This window comes from Hyla sarda, chromosome 3 (genome assembly GCF_029499605.1).
Source record: "Hyla sarda isolate aHylSar1 chromosome 3, aHylSar1.hap1, whole genome shotgun sequence".
NCBI lineage: Eukaryota > Metazoa > Chordata > Amphibia > Anura > Hylidae > Hyla > Hyla sarda.
In genome coordinates this window covers 184,153,767-184,177,006 of record NC_079191.1, presented here as the reverse complement: position 1 = coordinate 184,177,006, position 23,240 = coordinate 184,153,767, and the positions used below count along the sequence as shown (strand labels likewise).

Genomic DNA, 23,240 nt, shown 5'->3' with positions numbered 1-23,240 from the left:
CAGGAGTACAATACGCTCCACTATGCTTATGTGGTAAGCTTGTGGGGGTGTGGGGTATATGGCGTGTAGTTGTGCAGTGACTAAAGGGTGTTTGGTTAACCCTTAACACTCTTGATGCCAGGGCGAGGGCTCCTCTGTAAATACTTGTCCTATCATCACCCGTCCCAAGAGGGATAGGGAGAAATAATAAATGATTGTCCACAACCGGAGGTTTCAGAAAACTGTTGGAACTTTTACTGCAGGTTTTATGTAAAATTAAACAGGAACAGTCTTTGTACAAGAAGAGTCTATGAGGATCCTGACAGTTGGTTGGGACCTTGTGAGTTTTAAGCTCAGGAGATTTATATGCACTGTTCCGCTGGATTTAGGAGGTTGAGTTTAGGTCCAGCAGTCACGCAGACTTTAGCGGGGAGTTGTATTGTAACTCACGATTTGGTAAGTTGTGGTATTATCAGGCTTCGGCCTGGTCTTGTCTTTGAAAGTAGCATGGATCTTTCCTCTATGCTAGTCCGGAACCCAAGAGATTGAGGATTGGCTGGCAGCTCCCTTATATGGACAGGGGCTGGCCTTGAGCTCATTGGTCCATACCATCTGTCAGAAACCTTACACAAGGGATTATGGTCTAAACATGTGACCACACACGTGACCTAGGAAGGTTCTTTAGCATACCCTAAGAGAATTAACATTAGTCACATGACCGAAGGTCCTGCGACACTATATACACAATTAAATATACACACACAAACATCACAAAATTAAAGAAGGAAGAGGTGACTAGGGGCTATCCCACCAGGAGAACCCTACTGTAACGGAGTAACTCTGGCTTTGGGGACCACTATACAAAGTACGGTATACTATACTGTACCGGGGTTCTCCGGTGCTTACACATCCTATCCCCTATCCAAAGGGGATGCACGCGGCACCCTGTTTGTAATCAGTCCCTGGAGCGTGTTCGCTCTGGGTCTGATTACGGGCCACTACAGGGCCGGCGGCGTGTGACATCACGCCTCCGCCCCCGTGTGATGTCACACTCAGCCCCTCAATGCAAGCCGACGAGAGGGGGTGTGATAGCTATAGTACTTTTGGTTTGCCTTTCTCAGTAACTAGGCCTTTAGGACTATAACAGAAACAAAATGGCACACTATGTAGATGTATGTACGTGGTATGCACTTATGAGGGTAGTACAATACGCTCCACTAAGCTTAAAACAGTATTTGTCTACAACAGCAGCAGGTGTGTACTTTTGGCTGGCCTTTCACAGTAACTAGGCCCTTAGGACTATAACAGGTGCAACTTATGAGGGGATTACAATGCACTCCACTACGCTTAAAACAGTTTTTGTCTACAACACCAGGTGTGTTCTTTTGGCTGGTCTTTCACAGTAACTAGGCCCTTAAGACTTTAACAATAACAAAATGGTACACCACTTAGATGTACATACGTAGTATCCACTTATGAAGGGAGTAAAATGCACTCCACTACACTCAAAGGGTAGTGGAGTGCAAAATGCACTCCACTACGCTCCCACATCACTTTTTTTTTCTGTCCCTGCCTATTACCCATCTATCCCTAACCCCCTCCCTGCCTTTGATTTTTTTTTTACATATTAAAAATGCTTTTTTGTCTGCCTGGTAGCGTGCTCACTACCAGGCAGACTTCCCCAGCAGGCACCACGTCACTGATGCCTGCTGGGGCCAGTAGTTCACCTATACAGGGTGCCTCCAGCTGTTTCCCCACTGCAATTCCCAGCTTGCCCTGACATCTATTGGCTGTCAGGGCATGCTGGGAGTTGTAGTGGGGAAAGAACTGGAGGCACCCTGTATAGGTGAACACCGGAGCACATACCGCTCCCCGCCACGCAGCCCGTCCGCCCCCCCGCCCCCTCACTCCCCCTTAGTTCACCCAGAGTACCGCCGCGCAGCCCGCAACCCCCCCCCCCCGCCCCGCTGCTCCGCTCAACCCACTCCCCCTCTGTTCACCTATTCAGTGTCCCTCCAGGCTTCCCCACTTCAACTCTCAGGGCATACTGGGAGTTGTAGTGGGGAAACTGGAGGCATGCTGTATATGTGAACAGTATAGATAATACAGTGAACATAATACTTTACCTTGTCCCCGAGCCTGCGCGCGTCCTCTTCCTTCAAAGCGCTCGCTCCCGCCTGTCTGACTGACAGGCGGGAGCGAGCACAGCAGTGATCGAATTTCGACTCGTTGCCAGGCTTCAACGAGTCGAAATTCAGTGGTGACATCACTGCTGAATGCATTCGGCCACTAGGAGGACGACCCCTAGTGGCCGAATTTAAAAGTGATTTTAAACTGTTTTAAAATCACTTTTTTAAATTAAACTATATTAGAGATATGTTGTAGTACTTAAGTACTACAACATATCATTTTTTTGTTTGCATGACAGTGCCCATTTAAAACAGTATTTGTCCAGAACAGCAACATGGTATGCACTTATGAGGGGAGTACAATGCACTCCACTATGCTTAAAACAGTATTTGTCTATAATAGCAGCAGGTGTGTACTTTTGGCTGGCCTTTCACATTAACTAGGCTCTTAAGACTTTAAGAGGAACAAAATGGTACACCACCTATGTACGCACAGGTTACACTTAATAGTCCCTATCAGTGCTTCAAGGCTGGATTTGGGCTTGAGGTGAATTGCTGCTATAATACACCCACAATTGCACTTTCTCTCTCAATCTCTCTCCCTTCCCTATCAGTTTTTCTAGGCTGGATTTGGGCTTGAGGTGAATCGCTGCTATAATACACCCACAATTGCACATTCTCTCTCAATCTCTCTCCCTTCCCTATCAGTGCTTTTAGGCTGGATTTGGGCTTGAGGTGAATCGCTGCTGTAAAAATGCTTTTCTGTGCAACACACACTGCTCTCTGTCCCTCTCTCTCTCTCTCTCTCTCTCTCTTTTTTGCAGTAGAACGCTAATGTGACTGGCCGCAAAATGGCTGTGACATCACGGGAGTGCTGGCTTCTGTTAGGCTGCATGCTGCATGTTATTCAGGGTCATCCTGCCTACCTAGCTTGCCGCCTTCCCAGCGTTCCTTTCCCCATGCCCTGACATCTGGAGCCTGGACTGCACTAAATGGAATTTAATGAAGTGAATCATGGCGATATTCACATTCGTTGTGAAGGAAATTTTTCCTGAAATTCGTAACGAATTCAGACTCATCAGATTCAATTCGCTCATCCCTACCTATAAGTATTTCTTTCAGTGACAGAAAAAGAGGTGGAATAAACAGATATATTGATGGTTTTGGGAAATAGGTTTAGACTGTAGATAAATATCTAATATGAACTCCTTACGGCCGCAAGGTGTATCCATACGCCCCGTTTCTGAGTCCTTGAGGACCCAGGACGTATGGGTACGCCCTACGTTCTTCCAGTCCCCGCCGCTCACCGGGTGGGGACCGGACCGGGATACCTGCTGATATCGTTCAGCATGCATCCAAGCATTTCGCCTAGGGGGGTCCTGAGGTCCCCCTATATTGGCAATCCCCGCAAATCGCCGGTCTGAATTCAGACCAGCAATCTGTGGCGATTCCGGGTCATATGGGTCTCCGGTGACCCGGAAACTAAGGGGATAGGGAGTGTCCAAGACACCCACGATTACCCCGGAAGAGATAGGAGTGAGGTGGCAGGTGTGCCACCCCTCCTATCCCTGCTATTGGTCGTCAGAAGCGACTGACCAATAGCAGATCAGGGGTTAAAGTTCGGTTCCCCCATTCTGCCGACTCACAGTAGTGCGGCAAAACGGGGGAACCGTTCTGTGACTGGCGCCGGAGGTCACTTACCATCAGCGGTGGCGGAGGCGACGATCAGTGGTGGTGATCGGCGGGTGGCGATGAGGTGTGGCTGGCTCCCTGGTGCAGACTACGGAAGCCAGTGAGTTGCCTAGAAATATCTGGAGGGCTACAGTTTGAGACCACTATAGAGTGGTGCTGTTTGCTGTTCGGACATGCTGGGATTTGTAGTTTTGCAACAGCTGGAGGGCTACAGTTTGGAGATCACTGTGCGGTGGTTTCTAAACTGTGGCCCTCTAGATCTTGCAAAACGTCAATTCCCAGCATGCCCACACAGCAGTTTACTGTCTGGGCATGCTGGAATTTGTAATTTTGCATCATCTGGAGTGCCACAGTTTGGAGATCACTGTGCAGGGGTTTATAAACTGTGGTCCTCTAGATCTTGCAAAACTGCAACTCCCAGTATGCAGGAACAGCAAACGGCTTTCTCGTCATACTGGGAGTTGTAGTTGCGTACCACCAGCTGTTGCATAATTACATCTCCCAGCATGCCCTTTGGCGATCAGTACATGCTGGGAGTTGTAGTTTTGCAACAGCTGGAGGCACACTGGTTGGAAAATACTGAGTTAGATAACAGAACTTAACTGAAGATTTTCCAACCAGTGTGCCTCCAGCTGTTGCAAAAGTACAACTCACAGCATGCACGGTCTATTAGTGCATGTTGGGAGTTGTAGTTTTGCAACAGCTGGAGGTTTGCCCCCCCTCCCCCCCATGTGAATGTAGTGTTTTTAGGGTACATTCACACGGGCGGGTTTACAGTGAGTTTCCTGCTTCTAGCGGACAACTCACCGTAAACCCGCCCGTGTGAATGTACCCTAAAAACCCTACACATAATAAATGATAAAGTATGAAAGACAAAAAAAGGGGACAATGTGCCTGTCTATGTGCCGTTATCCTCAATCACTATGGAAGGTTAAACATGCATTTGTAATGCACTCACCTAGTGGCGTTATGCTGAGAGCATAACACCTGTAGTAGCTGTAGGAGCCCAACTAGCGTGGGTAGGTGGAAGTCCACGGTGTGCTGCCCGGATCCTTCCGTCTGACAGGACGGTCTGTGTGTAGCAAGCAGTAGCGGTAAAAAGGAATCCGATCCTGGCGCTCACTCGTGCGGCTGCTGAGGAATTGAATCAGGAGCCGGTGATAAAGTAAAAGAAACACTTTATTTGAGACTATGCAGGGACTACGCATTGCGAAGGGACAAGCTAAGGGGCTGGGCTAAGGAGGTGGGCTTCCATTTAAAGGAGAAAAGCCCGTGAAAATTTGTGCTCATTGTCAAAAATTCAAACACAGTGGTGCATAAAGTTACAATCATATACATATCATACATAATGGTCGCAGGAAATACAAACATCAGGGGCACAGGTTATTACAAAAACCCTGTTAGGGTCAGAAGTAACTTTAAAAACATTATATCTGCTTCTGCACCATACATTGGGCAGAGGTGCTGTACGTCAGCATACACGGGAGACTCCAATGGTGTAGAGCCGCGTACAGGCGGCGCATCGCGCCACTGTTCAAGCACGGCATGAACAAACCTCATGATGGGAGATGTCAGGGCTCCTGATCCGAGCCTCTTTTGGCCAGGATATTTAAAGTGGATAAGTGGTCCACTGAAAAAGGGGCCTAAAAATATTAGGGAGTACAGATGCCAACAGCTAACTAGAGGACTGGAACCTCAACAGATTAGTTCTGTTGCCTCATTTAAACCCCTAGGCTGAAGTGTCTGAAGAGAATAGATCCAAAACATCTCTTTTTTTATTTAGTGTCGCAGACCTGTTGTTTGCACCGTTGGGGATAATAAAGGATAAAACACTACCTATACACCCCTTACACTGTCCCCCCCCCTCCCCAATAAAATTGAAAAACATATCGTACGGCAGTGTTTCCAAAAAGGAGCCTCCAGCTGTTGCAAAACAACAACTCCCAGCATTTCTGAACAGCCACTGACTGTCCAGGCATGCTGGGAGTTTAGCAACAGCTGGAGGCACCCTGTTTGGGAATCACTGGCGTAAAATACCCCTATGTCCACCCCTATGCAATCCCTAATTTAGTCCCTAATAAGGGGTATTTCCGTACTCGTGAGAAATGATGTTACAAATTTTGGGGGGTTTATTCTCCTTTTACCCCTCATGAAAAGGGAAAGTTGGGGGTCTACACCAAACTGTTAGTATAAAATTTTTTAATTTTTACACTAACATGCTGGTGTTGCCCCATACTTTTTATTTTCCCAAGAGGTAAAAGGAAATACCCCATTTGTAGGCATAAAAATGCTCTGCGGGTGCACAACAAGGCTCAGGAATGAGAGCGCACCATGTAAATTTGAGGCCTAAATTGGTGATTTGCACGGGGGGGCTGATTTTACAGCGGTTCTGACATAAACGCAAAAAAATAAATACCCACCTGTGACCCCATTTTGGAAACTACACCCCTCACGGAATGTAACAAGGGGTATAGTGAGCCTTAACATCCCACAGGTGTTTGACAAAGTTTTGTTAAATTTGGATGGAAAAACAAAAAAAAACATTTTCAACTAAAATGCTGGTGTTACCCTAAATTTTTCATTTTCACAAGGGAAAGTAGGAAAAAAAGCCTCCCAAAATTTGTAACCACATTTCTTCTGAGTAAGAACATACCCCATATGTGGATGTAAAGTGCTCTGTGGGTGAACTACAATGCTCAGAAGAGAGGTATCGCCATTGGGCTTTGGGGAGAAAATTTGTCCAGAATTGAAGGCCATGTGTGTTCACAAAGCCCCCGTAGTGCCAGAGCAATGGACGCCCCCCCACATGTGAACCCATTTTGGAAACTACACCCCTCATAGAATGTTATAAGGGGTGCAGTGAGAATTTACGCCCCACAGGTGTCTGACAGATTTTTGGAACAGTGGTCTGTGAAAAATAAAAATAAATAAATTTTTCATTTGCTCAGCCCACTGTTCCAAAGACCTGTCAAATTCCATTGGGGTGTTAATGCTCACTGCACCCCTTATTAAAATCTGTGAGGGGTGTAGTTTCGAAAATGGGGTCACATGGGGGTCCACTGTTTTGCCACCACAGGGGGCTTTGTTAACGCACAAGGCCCTCGACTTCTATTCCAACCAAATTCTCTCTCCGAAAGCTCATTGGAGCTCCTCCCCTTCTGAGCATTGTAGTGCACCAGCAGAGCACTTGATGTCCACACATGGTGTATTTCCATACTCAGAAGAGATGGGGTTACAAATTTTGGGGGGCATTTTCTCCTATTACCCCTTGTAAAAATGTAAAATTTGGGGAAAAAACTGCATTTCAGTGAAAAAACTAATTCATTTACACATCCAGATTTAACAAAAAGTCGTCAAACACCTGTGGGGTGTTAAGGCTCACTGGAACCCTTGTTACATTCCCTGAGAGGTGTTGCTTCCAAAATAGCATACCATGCGGGAGGTTATTTGCTGTTCTGGCACCATAGGGGCTTCCTAAATGTGACATGCCCCCCAAAAACCATTGTAGCAAAATTTGCTTTCCAAAAGCCAAATGTGACTCCTTCTCTCCTTAGCATTGTAGTATGCCCGCAGTGCACTTGACGTCCACACATAGGGTATTTCAATACTCAGAATTGATGGGTTTACAAATTTTGGAGGACATCTTCTCCTATTACTCCTTGTAAAAATGTAAAATTTGGGGAAAAAACAGCATTTTAGTGAAAAAACTAATTCATTTACACATCCAGATTTAACGAAAAGTCATCAAACACCTGTGGGGTGTTAAGGCTTACTGGAACCCTTGTTACATTCCCTGAGAGGTGTAGTTTCCAAAATAGCACGCCATGTGTGTTTTTTTTTTTTTTTTTTTTTTTGCTCTTCTGGTACCATAGGGGCTTAATAAATGTGACATGCCCCAAAAAACCATTTCAGAAAAACTCACTCTCCAAAATCCCATTGTTGCTCCTTCCCTTCTGAGCCCTCAAGTGCACCCACAGAGCACTTGACATACACATATGAGATATTTACTTCTTGAGAGAAATTGGGTTACAAATTTTATGGTGATTTATCTCCTTTTACCCCTTGTAAAAATTAAAAAACTGGGTCTACAAGAACATGCAAGTGTAAAAAATGAAGATTTTGTCCTTCACTTTGTCCTTTTCTCCTTCACTTTGCTGCTATTCCTGTTAAACACCTAAAGGGTTAACACACTTATTGAATGTCATTTTGAATACTTTGATGGGTGCAGTTTTTATAATGGGGTCATTTATGGGGTATTTCTAATATGAAGGCCCCTCAAATCCACTTCAACACTGAACTGGTCCCAGAAAAATTCTGATTTTGAAAATTTTGTTAAAATTTGGAAAATTGATGCTGAACTTTGAAGCCCTCTGATGTCTTCCAAAAGTAAAAACATGTCAACTTTATGATGCAAACATAAAGTAGACATATTGTATATGTGAATCAATATATAAATTATTTGGGATGTCCATTTTCCTCATAAGCAGAAAGTTTCAAAGTAAAAAAAAATGCAAACTTTTCATATTTTTCATAAAATTTGGGAATTTTTCACCAAGAAATGATGCAAGTATTGATGAAATTTTACCACTATCATAAAGTAGAATGTCACAAAACAGCTATCTCGGAATCAGAATGAAAAGTAAAAGCATCTAAGAGTTATTAATGCTTAAGGTGACAGTGGTCAGATGTACAAAAAAGGTCTGAGTCCTTAAGGTGAAAAAGGACTGTGTCCTTAAGGGGTTAAGGGTTTATAATAAGAATTATTATCCATACAATGTGTCTTGATGGGTTATAAAAGCCACATTAAGTAATATAATCTGGTCTTTTTATAGGTATCATCTGGGAGAGAGAAGAGTGTATTTAACTACCAAGGCGATATACAATCAAAGAATTTTGGAAAGTTTATATTTCAAAGACAAAGTAAGATCTTTTTCATGTTAAATATTCATGGATCAGAGCCAACTTGGAGCTATATTCTATAACTGTTTTGGCTTCATGGGTAGCCCTGTTCCTTTCCATTCTTTTCCAGTCCATTTTTTAAAATCAATGTCTGAGACTATGACAGTGAGGTCTGATAGAAGAATCGTGCAAACAAGATACTTGTTGTATTATGTTGTATTGTCACTGAACTTATTGTTTAATATTCAGGGTGAATCAAAAAGGATGGTGCAAAAATAAAGGCCTGAATTTTAACTAACATCAGTGTTAAATCATTGGAGTCCATATCCGTCAATATTCTGGCATGTATCTGGACAAAGTGGTCTACTGCCTATACATCTGCCATGTCACCAATGGAAGTCACTGAACATTTGTAGTGTATAGATAAATCCATGTTGTGTTATGTTAATAGAATTATGTAAAGAGGCCATCATTGAGCAGCATTCTTTTTGAATCATCCTAATACTAGTTACATTTCTCCTGAGATCAGATACCACTTTGTCTGCACAGAGCTTAAATTCTGTAGCGTATAGTTATAGGAGAACTATCATGTATAAAAACGTATTCCCTATGCAAAGGATAGGGGGAAAGTTTTAGATGGTGACCGCTGGGACCCTCTCGATCTCCTGCACCTCGAAGACCTTGAATCTCCCCAGTAGTAGGGCATGTCGACCCCTGCATGAAGCGGCAGCCAACACGCCCCTTTCATGTGTCTCTATGGGAGAACCAGAGATACAGCCTTCGGCTGCCGTTTCGTGTGAGGGCCGACATACTTCATCCCCCATGATCTAAAACATATTCCCTTTCCAAAGGATAGGGGATAAGTTTTCATATATGGTACTTCTCCTTTAACATCAAAGTAAAGAACAGTCATCCGATGAAGGACTAAAAATAATTATCCTTGAATGCAGGTGTAGCAGAGCATTAACAAACTGTAAAAGATGAGTCTGTTAACAAACTGGTTCCAGTAGGGACCAGCAAAACTTATAAAACCACCTTGGACTATACAACACAGGCTACACTTCATTATTGGTACAATACAAACAGATTTAAACACATACTTTATTTCCAGGTATCTAGCATGGTACACACATTTATTGTTTTGTTTTTCCAGTGCTATGTAAAATACCTCCACACTTTTTTCAACAAGTGCTAGGTTATTGTAGACTTTTTTTAATAAGATAATTGTATTTCTGGAGTACATTAATTTTGAATCTGTCACTCAAAATGTTTAACACCTTCTAAGTAAATGACCAGCCTTGAACACCTTTTCTTTAATATCATGTAAACAGGTTAAAGGGGTATTCCGGACAAATACATATTATCCCCATCTAAAGGATATGCCAAAAAATGAAAATTGGCCCGGTCCTTCAGTCCAAAATGGGCCATGTCCTTAAGGAGTTAAGGACTTCAGCAATAATAGTAAATATCAGAAAATAGTGAACAGTAAATGGAGCAGTTATTGTATATCTTGGTACTAGAGACAAGGCTGTTCAAGGACAAAACTGTTTAAAAGTAGCACTAACATATATTAATAATTCCTTAATACGATTTAGAATTGTTGCTTATATCTGAACATTGTTCTTGCCATTTGTGCTCAGTTAGTGATAAACAAGGTCAAGGAATTGAAACACACAAAGAATAACTACTTTTATTGAACAACAACAAAAATACTAATAAATCTTGAATAAATAGGAGCAGAATTCTTGTTCATTATTATTTAAAGAGAAAATGCTGAACTACTAGATATTATCCCTTTTTTAGATCTGCATAAAAAAATGTAAATTGTCTGTAATGATGCTGGATGGGGATCCACTGACCTGTGTGGCAGATGACTAGGGCCGTATCAGGGAGCGGAGTCTAAGGTGCTACTGATCTTCACCAGAGCCCGCTGCAAGGCAGGATGGGCTTGCTGCGGCAGGTAGCTGGGCGAGGCGAGGTACAGAAGGATGAGGCAGAGGTGTAGTCGGACTTAGAAGAAGGTCAAGGCAGGCGGCAAAGGTGCATAGTCAAATAGCGTAGTGGAAGGGTCAAATACACGGGTAAACAGACAAGGAACGCTTATTCTCAGGCTATGGGGCACTGAAGATTCGTCAGGGAAGGGGGGGAGCTGCCTAACATAACCTAGCTTAAGGACCAGGCACCAAACAGCGGTGCTCTGGCGCTTTAAATAACCTAGCAGAAGGACCAGGCACCAATCAGCAGTGCACTGGCCCTTTAAATTTCAGGAAGCCAGCATGCGGGCGCCTTAGTAGGTGGGGGTGTGCGTGCCAGAAACCACAGAGCAAAGCAGGAGCAGGTAATGGACGGGTCGCGATTTGCATACGGGTGCGTCCTGCAATGCGAATTGTGGCCCGGCCGGGAGAGCGTGGGTGGTGAGCGCTCATGGTCGGAGCGCCCGACCAGAGCGCCCACCATGACAGTGTCCCTGTCATCTTACATGTCAAAAGTGGAGCCAGATACTAGCATGCTTCACTCCCAAGCTTGCAGCAATCTATGTTATGCTTCACTGGATGACCCTATAGACCCATAATGCTGCTGCATTTGTTGGGTGTTATAATTTACTCCCATTATGTTTGTTTATTGAAACATGTACCATTGTTTCTCCTTAACATTGTCAGTTACTCAAGGATTGTATTTTTTGTGTGTTTTAATTTTTGTCATTGACTTAATATGTGTGGTGCTTTATGGGGGATTATTAAAACAAATAGTAATCATAAATAAAAAAAATATATTTACAGATCAAAACATATACCAGGTGCTGTAATGCTGCTATTTGAGAAGGATAATAGAATGTTCAGAATGAGACTGAAAAGAAAGTCCCTAGATTACTAATGAACTGCCCTGACATTTTCCTCCCTGTTAGAATGGCTAAAAATATCTAATTCATGCTAAAATGTCTGCCTAATATGTTAGAGAAAAGAAAGAACAACTGCTAGAATACATTCCCCGATATAATTGGTAATGTACCTACTGCAGCTAATTAGCAATAGAACAATATTGTTACAACTCTAGCGGGAAATCACGGAGCCTTTCATTTTATACATGTTAGTTGTACTTTACTACTAATTCATATATATGCAGTAGTTATGATGTACAAAAGGCTAAAAAATTATCATCGTATCTTCACCACCTTGTTACTTTTAAACTTAGCTATTTAGTATATTGCAAAATATGGTTAACTTTGACATCCTAATGACAGAGTTTTATTATTTTGGCTATTTTGTCATTAAGCTGATGCCCTTGATCTGCATATCTGTGTAGCTTCTATTAGTGAGTTACAAACAAAAGACACCTTTAATTTTTGCTTGGCTGTTATCATTTAATTGGTTCTGATTCTCTCAATTCTCTAAAGAGGAATCATTAGCCAAGAAATAACAGACTCTGCTTTTGTTTTACCAGCAATGAGAGTAAATGTTGGACTAATGTGTCCAAACCCCCCAGGTCTGCCATGTACCAGAGGCTATTAGGCCCTGCCTCAGGCTATTCAATTTTTATAGTTTAATTTATACACTTTTTCAATGTACATGCATTTAATGGCTTCCTACACAGCATCCTAATAGTGTGTTCATTAAAGTGGTTATTTCTTACTGTAAGCCATTTTAATTAAATGAGTACTCCACCCCTAGACATCTTATCCCCTATCCAAAGGATCTGATCGCGGGGGTCCTACCACTGGGGACCCCCTCGATCTCTGATGCAGCACCCCACACATCCGGTACACGGAGCAAACTTTGCTTCCTGCTGGATGACTGGCAACGCAGGGCAGAGGCTCATGACGTCACGACCATGCCCGCTCGTGATGTCATGAATGCAAGTCTATGGGAGGGGGCATGATGGCTGTCAAGCCTCCTTCCATAAACTTGCATTGAGGGGGCATGGACATGATGTGACAAGCCTCCAGCAATGCACCCGAAGCTCTAAACGAATGCCAGGTGCAGCAGGGAGATCGCGGGGGTCCCCAGCAGCAGGACCCCCACGATCAGAAATCTTATCCCCTATCCTTTGAATAGGGGATAAGATGTCTAGGGGTAGAATACCCCTTTAAGAATGGCTGTGCCCATAGAATCTGTGTACAGTTAACATCCTGCTACATTTACTAGTATAGGAGATAATTCTGATTTTGTTCATTTAACCACTCATATGCCACAGTCAATATTGACTGTAACACCTAATTACCTTTACATAGGGAGGGATGCCCTTAGTAAACCCTTTGGTGCCCCTCTCCTACAATAATTGTATGGGGTGACAGATGTACCAGATACCAATAAACCCTGCCAAAATGTCACAGGCTGTTTGCCAGTTGAGCTCTGATATAATAAAATACATGACAATACAAAAGTATTGCCGTGTATAATCTAAGCGTTCAGACAGTTGCCTATAAAGCATAGAGAGAAACCAAAAAGAAGCAAAAAAAAAAGTCAAATTAAGGGTTAATAAAATTGTTTAATAAAACTATGGTAAAAATTGATTAATTTCCATATGTTTTATTATTAAAGATATAAAAAGACTAAAAAAAAACTACACATTTTTGGTATCACTGCATCCATAACATCAAGTACTACAAAAAGGCCTATTGCTTATCCTGCATAGTAAAAGCCTTAAAAAATCTGAAAAAAATACTAGCATATCTGTGAATGCTGTGGCTTACAGTACTCAGATACCCCCAGTACTTATAGTAGAGCAGAATGACCAGAAAGCTGCCACAATGGAAAGCATACAAGCATATATCAGTAGGTAACAGGAATGCAAAATGTTTTAAATATTTCCTCCTAATCATTCCCTAAATTATCCTCCAAGCTTAACTGACACAAAAATAACTCCACTGCCCCTGTAATATCCCTGCAAAGCACTTAACTCAAAATCCAAAATAAACCACCCAAAAATAGGAAAACACACTTAACAGAAGGAATTAACCGATTGCCGTCTAAGGACAAGCCGGCTCGTCCTACAAAGGCAAGCGGTGTCTGGCACGAGCTCCTGACCCGAGCCCGCCACATAACGGCAGGCCCCCCGCTGATTCTTGCAGCTGGGGACCGCCAATTGATAGTGGCATCTAAAGGGACATTTTAACCATCCCTGGTGGTCCGGTGGAGTGGATCGCCCCCTGCAGTGCGATCGCGCGAGCGGGGTGGGGGGCTGCGGTGTGATCCACTGTGGAGGTAGCCGGAGGGCTTACCTCTGCTTCTGTTCCTGTTTCGGCTCTGAGATTGATAAAGCCTGGAACCACATTGCTCTACTGATTCCTCCTAAAAGTCCCCTAAGGGGACTAAAAATTAAAAAAAAAAAAGTTGAACAAAAAGTTTTGAAAAAAAAACATTAACCCCTTCCATATTAAAAGTTTGATTCATTTCCTGGTTTCAACGTAAATTTCATAGTGAAATGATTGATGTCATAATATTTTGGTGGCACAAAAAAAAAGCCCTCATATTGGGTCTGTATGTGCAAAATTGAAAGCATTATGATTTTAGAAGGTGATGCGGGAAAAACGAAAGTGCAACAACGGAAAAACCCTGTATCCTTAAGGGGTTAAAACAAGAACATAGAACTAAACTGAGCTAACACAGGAAACTTTTCACCTCCAAATAGGCAGGGGCCATGTCAATCAAGCCTGTGTAAGGGTAATGTAGATGGACCAGCGTGACTAGAAGGGCAAAGGCTGGCCAGTCATGCTGGGAATTGTAATTTTAAAACAGCTGGAGGCACCCTGGTTGGGAAACACTGGACTAACTAATGAAACTCCATACAGACAATCCAGTCCCATTATATAGTGACTGTCTTAGACAGCCTAATAAACAGAAGAAGAAATATCAGGGGGATTTCTGCTATTTGTAACAGTTATTCACTTATGGCCAGGCAGTCAAGTTATACAAGTGAATACACATTCAGCAAAATAGATTTTTTAATAACTAGGGTAGTAGTTCCCCCCCCCCCCACACACACACACAAAAAAAAAAGTGCCAGACCTCTAGTATTTTAGGTAGCATAGTTGAAGCTAGCTGCGTAGGCAGAGCTTGCAATTGAGAAGTAGATATCAAGAGAGCCATCCTTTTAGCATTACATTTGTTGATGTGCTTGTGAAAATAAAGGGTCTGGTTATGCAAATAGGGGGCACAGAAAGTTGGTTCATGATACCATCATACAGTGATCATATAGTGGTAGATACCAATTGTACTCAAGTGCTCAGTTAACTATACAAGTAGATATATATATATATATATATATATATATATATAGATAGATAGATAGATAGATAGATAGATAGATAGATAGATAAAACTCAACGTGTGTGTGTGTGTGTGTGTATATGTGTGTGAATGTTCCAGCATCATGTCCAAACGGCTAAAGATCTTAACATGAAATTTGGCATACATGTTACTTATATGTCAACAACAAACATAGGATAGGGAATTTAACCCTTACCCACCCCAATTTGCCAGGGTTTTTGTTTAATGTCCCATACAAGTCTATGGGAAATATATGTTACTGCATAATTTTCAAACGGCTGGAGATATTTCTATAATACTTGGTCGCATGTTACTTATATGTCCACTTAAAATATAGGATAGTTAATTTAACCCTTAACTACCCCCATTTGTGAGGGTTGGAGTTTTTGTTTAAAGTCCCATGCAAATCTATGGGAAATGTTTGTTCCCACATAACTTCCGTACGGCTGGAGATATTTCAATACCTGGTACACATATTACGGATCGGGATAGGAGGTCGGGATAGGAGGTTGGGATAGGAGGTCAAGATAGGAGAACGGAATATGAGGACGGGATATGAGGACAAGGTATGAGGACGGGATAGGAGGTCGGGATAGGAGCTCAAGATAGGAGGTCAGGATAGGAGGTCGGGATAGGAGGTCGAGATAGGAGGTCAGGATAGGAGGTTAAGATAGGAAGTCGAGATAGCAGGACAGGATAGGAGGTCGGGATAGGAGGTCGGGATAGGAGGTCAGGATAGGAGGTTGAGAGAGGAGGTCGGGCTATAAGGACGGGATAGGAGGTCGGGATAGTAGGACGGGATAGGAGGTCGGGATAGGAGGTAGGGATAGGAGGTAGAGATATGGGGTTGGGATATGACAACAATATATAAGGACGGGATATGAAGTCAAAAGCTCCCTCTGTTGATTTTCCTCCACAACAAGGATTAGGAAGGAAAAACCGGGCAACGCCGAGTACTCAGCTAGTTACAAATAAATCCAGGGAGTTACAAGTGACAGTAGACTTTACTGCTAAGGCACCAATGTTTCTATAGCCATCGCCAGCCTGTATAGCAACAAGAATACATTCATATGCCAGAATAAACTTGTAATGAGTTGCAATGGGTGAAATCAACAGAAAGTCAAGAGCAAAACTGCAAATAAAATCTGCAAATAACATGTACCAATTTGGTTGCAAGTTGGCCTTGTTGCACAAAAAGAGTGATATTTAAAGTGGTTAGAAACATGTCAGTTAACAATATGGTTTCTTTCTTACAGATCCGGTTAACGTCAGTGACTCTTCCAATAATTACTATGGCACAAACAGCAGTTCTGTAGCAGCTGCAATCTTGGTACCATTTTTCGCACTTATATTATCAGGATTTGCATTCTACCTTTATAAACACAGGTAAATATTACTATGTCATGCTTGAAAGCAATCATTCGGCCATTTGCCATCTTGTTTCAATCTTAATAACAAGCATAATTTTCATGTTACTCAAGAATCCACTTACAATTGCTTTTAACTTAAATTCTGTTCATTCCAAGAAATTACCCACTAAGTACACTCAGTCCCTTATCTTGAACCACAGATACCCATATATTAATTTAATGAGAGTAACAAAGAGTAACCATATTTTACAAAACATTTAAAGGACAATGCCTCTGGTGGTCAGTCGGAGTGCATTGTGCTCCTCTACAAGTTTTTAGTTCTTATTTCTGGTACTAAAATCACCATAGAGGATTAGCTGGTTTACTATAAGGTGATGAACACAGCTTGAGAGAGGGAATGCGTGAAACATCTTCATTTTAAAAGGTATTTAAAGATGCAATGTGCAAACAGATACAAATTGAAATCCATCCCATCAATATTATATAACCATCAGTTTAATAATTTTCCATTTTGTATTTGTACTTACAGATTAATACCCAAGCCCTATACCACAGAAGCCATGATTTCACTATCTTGCACTGATGAGGGCACATAAGCCTGAAACAGCTGTATGTAAGTTGAAATAAATGGCTCTGTACCTTAAGAGAACCTATCTGCTCCCCTGACATATCTGTATTATAAATAGTTGTATTTCCCTGTGAAATAGCAATGCCTGACCATCCTTCTTAGAACTTTGCATTGTTTTGTATAGAGAATATAGTTGTTGCTGTTTCCTTGTCTAGTAGAATGTGTTTGTAAACATTCTATTTCAGTGCTGATTGAATAGTGCTTGAGTGCATGAATCACACCCACTGACATTGGGAATGGTAACACCCAGTTGTCAATTTATTCATACATTTCCAGGAGAAATAACAAAAGAAAAACAACAAAGGTCTTAGGCCATGTTCACACACCACAAAAAAAAAAAAAAAAAAAAAAAAGACTTAAACCCATTATGGGGAAAAAAGGACAGATAATTAATTTGCCTTTTTTTCCTGTAATCAGCAAAAAAAATTTTCATAAAATACACCAGTTTTATTTTTTAAGGTGTGTGAATATTGACTAGGAGAGAAATCTAACAATTTTTCTTTTTATCATAAAGATTGCAAGTATTTATTAAATCAGACATGTCAGGAGAGCTTATAGGTCCTTTTTTCACAGAAGCTATATGCTATCCTCCACTGTTTCTGTATGCATAGTGAACACTTGCATGCCTGCAGGTCAGGTGACACTCATGTTTCTGAATATGTTTTTTGTAAGCTAGTCATCTCATGATACATTAAGCAGTTATGAAACAAATGTAAGAAAGGACACAGATGTGGCTTATATTGATATAGCCATGAAACATTTTAAATGTAGACTATTTCCGGCACTGGGAATGCTTACAAATCCATATGCCACTAGGAGCTTTAAAGGAGAAGCTTGCAGCCTATTCCTGAAGTCATGCCACCTTGCTCAACAAAACTTCCACCTTACCTGAACAGCACTGCTAATCAATGAAATGGCAACAGTTGGCAGGCATGTGACATGACATGACATTTTGCCTAAATAATATGTCTTATCATGTGCCCCCCCCCCCCCCAATTTACATCCATCTCATGGATAGGAGTGCTATCTGCATGGGACAGGAGGCTGGCTAAGCAAAGGGGTGTCACTTTAAAAAAATACCCAAAACAGCCCTCAGCTTCAATAAAAAAATAAAAATAAAAAAAAATGATATTAACAAAGTAACTTTTACCATCATTAAAATAAATTGCTAAATATTAGAAATGAAACAACTAATATCTTTAAACTGTTGGGCCCCCAAAATATGTAATATTGTTCCCACCTAGTATGTGCCACTTCATACTGGTGCCTTCTTTTGTGGCAGAGAGGTCTTTGCCCTCTCCCCCCTAACTGCTATTCCTTCACCCTTTATAACTACTCCTCATACACTTATATTAGAGAATTCCTTATGATGTGATATTCTAAAACATAAATAGATTGACTAATATATACATACCGTTATACATTAATAAAGTATATGCATATGTTAATGAATACACTAGTGAAGTAATTGTCATTATGTTTCTTTGGAAGACAATTAGGAGATAATTAATGTAAATATAGCTTCATGTCTAAAAATGTAAGCCTCATTTTCATATTTGGAATTAGGTGCATATATACAATACAATTATGTTGATCAGCCGAGTCTACAAGAAATCCTCTCTTATACAAAACAGTACAAAGTTCCTTACCTTTCCTTTATATTTTACTTTGGACATCTGTTTAATTGCTGCTTTTCCCATCCCACAGAATGCATCAGAAAGCTTGATGTGAGACTACAAATAAACCTGTTAAGGGATACATCTTTCATTCTTGTATCACTTTGTTATTTTCTGTGCTGTGATTTACTTAATGCAGAAAAATGCTGTATACAATATATAAATATCTAGGTTAAAATGGTTGTCCAAGACATTGAATATTTGTGTGTAAAATTCTGAGACTAGTTTAAAAAAGAAAAATAAATTATTATTAGCATAATAGAGAACGTCATACTAAGAGCCGTCTCACTCTAAAAGAGCATGTTACAATTGGTAACATGTAACAATGAACATAGTTGTAACATTACATCATGAAGTTGTTAGTGGGTGGTCTAACAATAATAGTAGCAGGACAAGTAAGTGGGATAAAATGAGAGATCTCCATCTAGGCTACATGTAAGAAGACTAAGTCAATTAAGTTATTGAAACAGGTGCAGCTGCTTAGGATAATGTACTTAAAGTCAAGGTGATGGCTTTCAATGAATGCTCCTATACCTCCTCCAGGGCAGCTAACCCTGAGCAATTGTGATCTAGTGCACATTCCTAGTGGGAGATTTCTTTGAAGTGATCTATTTTGGAAACCCTTTGTTGAACCTCAGTTAGTTGTGTAGAGAGCCAGTGCTTCGGTATGAGGAGTCTGACTGCCCAGAAGAGGTGCAGAAAGATAGGGGACCTTCACCCTTGGCTTGGTGACACTGATGGATAGGAGGGCTATGTCTGGGGAGCAGGAAATGGTAGATGGCATTATTAAAGGAAAATATGTTGGTCCACCTAGTACAGGCAATCCCACAATACATGGCAAAATGTGCCCACATGTCAGTGACATCTCCAACAGACCGCAGAATTTGAACCGTAATATTGTGAGGTTATGTCAGTCATTTTGTACCAATGACTCAAAATTTTGTAGCCATTTTCACACACATAGTTGATGTTTTGTGTGGCTTTAAGTATATTTTGCAGGGATGAACAGTGACAGTGCCAAATTGGCTTCCCACTTAGCAAGGAATGGGGGTGGGGCTCGAGGGAGTCGGTGTATGATGTATAGAGTGCATATGGGTTTGGTTTTGGGGTTGGGCCACTGGCAACATTTCTCCAAACCAGATGAGTGGATGTTTAAAGGTGTCATGTGTAGCAACCCCTAAAATTAGAAACATCAAGAAGTGTAGTATGAGGTAGCTAGAGGGAGAGATGCCAAGGATCGAGCTCAGCTGGTCATCAGGGAGAATGCAGCCCTCATCGTCTTTGAGATTCGAGAGGGAGAGCCAGGACCCTCAAAGAGTCAGAGGGCAGCTAAGATTAATGGGTTCTGGAGCTCGGCCCACCAAATCCCTTATTTAAATTAAAGGGGTCAGGGTTGTGCTGGGCATGCTGCTGAGCCAGAAAACGGTTCCACACCATAAGAGTCACCCTAGTCAGAGGGCATAGAGCTTTTATATCAACTGAAAGAGGCAAGGGAAGAAGTTTAGGTGACCTTGGAGGCTGAGGTGACAGTTCATCTTCAACTTATGCCCATAGCTTGTATGGTGGTTCTCTAACCCAATCTAAAACCCTGGCCAGGTGTAAAGCTTGGAGATATCACTTCGGGTCAGCCCCCTTACTGTTTATGTCATGTAAGAGTGAACCTGGCTACTCATGCTCTTTTCGCTTGCCAGATGTAGGTTGAAAGAAGTCAGGTTTAAAAAAAAATCCATGCTGGATAAAGATAGGGAGAACCTGTATACGACAAGTGAGTCTGGGTATGATCATGGACATGACCATGTTTTTTTTATAGGTATGGGGTGGGTTCAGGTCACTTATTCTAAATATAACAGAGGTTACTGGGATGGACTCCCACACCCCGGGAGTGTATAGACAAAGTGAGAAAACAAAAGATATCTCAGTCCTCTAGGTTATATAAGTGAAATTAGTGGGGAAAGATAGGTATAAAAATAAAAATATATAAAAAAATATCTGATATTGAGAACCAGGTATATAAGTAATGGTATTAGAAAATAGTAAGTAAATTGGATAATATTCTATGCAAATAAGTAACATTAATGGATACAATATACAGTAAATACACTTATTAAGATATTGGTGAACTAGGCAGTGTAGTCACAGGACCCTTGTGACTCACAACCAATACATATAATAATTTGTATAAAATACAATCCTAAAACAATAAGAATATAGAAAATGTTGCTTGTATATATCTAATTTGTTCAGAATGATCTGGGATCTAGAATATAACCAGCCCTAGAACGGTAACTGCCTTTTGTGTGATACAGCTTGAACAGTACTTTTTAGGGCAAGCTGGGATTTGTATTCTCTGTGGGTAAAGTCTTTAGCAAATATCCATATATAGCATATACCCACTTAATATAATTATTGATGGTATAATAGATAATAAATGTGGGTAGTGACTGTTATTAACGGTATTTATAGGGCATGCTGAGATTTATTGTCTCCGCAAGTGAGATTGTTGATGGTATAGTGGATAACAACCAAAAAATAGCAACAGTTAATGCCCGTTGTGCACCACTTGCAGGCTCCTCTGTTAGCCGCCGAACAGATAGACTGATAATCTGAAGGTAGAAAACAAGATAGATCTTACCCGCTCCTGTGTGAGTCCTCTCCCTACAATGTAACTGTCCAATGGGGATTAGCTAGATTGCACATGTGGCACTAGCTGGTAGCAGGTACAGGGAGATCTGGAAGGTAGGAATGATTCGTGGACTGCACCGCTTCCTGGAGATTAGCGATCTGAGTTGCTTCATTGGTAGTATCGTGGACTGTGCTGCTCCAATAGGTAGAATGATAAGTGATAGGAGATGGGCCAGGTCAGCCACCGTCCTCGTGGATGCCTAGTAGGATGTTGGTCCAAATGTTTTGTTAAAAACAAAAAATAGATCAAAAGATCAAATCTTTTTTGGTGCCCTATGAGATGAAGAATTAACACTAATTTATGAACAAAGTACTATAAAGGTGTACCCAATAAAAGGGCCTACATTAAGTAATTTAGCTTATATTGTCATATTCACAATATCATGCAGTGATGCTCTATGCTACAGAACCACAGGAAAAGGCTCATGAAACACTTTGTTATTCTTTTGTGTCTTTACATTCATAATTTCATAGGAATAACTGCAAAAGTCACAAAGCACAACAACTGGAATTAAAAGACTGTCCAAGCTTTTCTTACAGATTATAATAATAACACACTTACAATGTCAGAATATGTTATTTCCCCCCCAAAAAATATAACTTTACATGTTGTATAAAATTGTTTCCATGTTGAATCTTGACTAAGAGTGCTTTCACATCGTGTTTTGAGCCACTGTGGCATGGACACAATTTCTGAAACTCAAATCAGTTCCAAATGTATCCATGCGCAGACCGGCATGGACGCCATTCAATTCTATGACCGGAACATAGTCAGCTAGTGACCACATTATGTTAATTTTTCCAGCATATCCAACTTTTGTAATGGACTGAAAATCTTGGTCTGCCACATTTTTCAGCCCGACTGTAAAGTCAGATATACTTGGAAAATGGCTCAAACGTAGTCACTAACTGTTCCAGTCATAGGATTGATTAGCTGATTTTTAGCTGATTTGAACGTCAGAAATAGTATTCATGCCACAGAGGTGCAATATATAGTTGTGAATGTATCCTAACTTGGATTATTTTTTATTATATTTACAGTATTCTAATTGCCAAAAAATATCAAAAATGTATTGCATTCTATAGATCTTTTGGTTTAATGTATACATATTAAAACTTTTGTTTTTGTTTTATTTGTTGCCTCTACTTGACAGAGCAAGACCAAAAGTGCAGTATAATGGATATGCTGGACATGAAAACAGCAATGGACAAGCATCATTTGAAAATCCAATGTATGATACAAACTTAAAACCCACAGAGGCAAAAGCTGTTAGATTTGACACAACATTAAACACAGTTTGCACAGTGGTATAGCCTTTGGTGCCCATAAAGACTGATTGATAGCCATACCTCTGATGGACAAGCAGAAATTCCATTGGTGCCCTAAACCAATATCTACTACTTCTGGCTTTGCTGCTGCAATCGATAACACAATTGATCAGCAAACGGTCCATGCATCTCTAGTTCTTGATTTCAATTAGTTCAGTCTTCTGGAGATCAAGTAAAGACGTCCCTTATTTCCAATAGGATTACAATGCCTGGCTGCAAACTGCTTCAAAGAATTCTTCAGGAAGTCTATGGAGTGATGCCACTTTGTTATTTTGACGCCTTGTATATGATAACATATATGTGGCAGGATGCCTGTCATTGCAATATTTTGGGCACTTGGATCATCTCTGTACCGTGATGGATGAATTTGCCATCTCTCTTTTTTGTATACCGAGATACACGAATGTCCTGAATGACACACAGCAGACCTGAAGGAGTGGACAACCCGAATTATGGTTGCACGTTTAAACAAAAATGCTTTACCATTAAATCAATGACACTTTGTAACCATTTAAAGCAACCAGATTCATCGGACACTATTTGTGCACTGGGCGGTTTGCAAATTTTTTCATTCAGCTGGTGTTGCAAAA

At 41.1% G+C, this 23,240-nt stretch overlaps 1 protein-coding gene across 3 annotated transcripts in view; it reads left to right on the top strand.

The window, feature by feature from the left end:
• CSMD1 (CUB and Sushi multiple domains 1) overlaps positions 1-23,232 on the top strand; it is a 1,887,231-nt gene extending 1,863,999 nt beyond the window's left edge. For 2 of the 3 annotated variants that reach the window (XM_056565713.1, XM_056565712.1), the window contains exons 68-70: positions 8,633-8,720; positions 16,222-16,351; positions 22,476-23,232. In XM_056565713.1, the coding sequence (XP_056421688.1) occupies positions 8,633-8,720; positions 16,222-16,351; positions 22,476-22,635 (378 nt within the window). In that variant the 3' untranslated portion in view covers positions 22,636-23,232. Of the gene's footprint in view, positions 1-8,632; positions 8,721-16,221; positions 16,352-16,864; positions 16,949-22,475 lie in introns of all 3 variants that reach the window. The other variant, XM_056565715.1, reaches the window with a different exon arrangement.
• Positions 23,233-23,240: the final 8 nt, after the last annotated feature.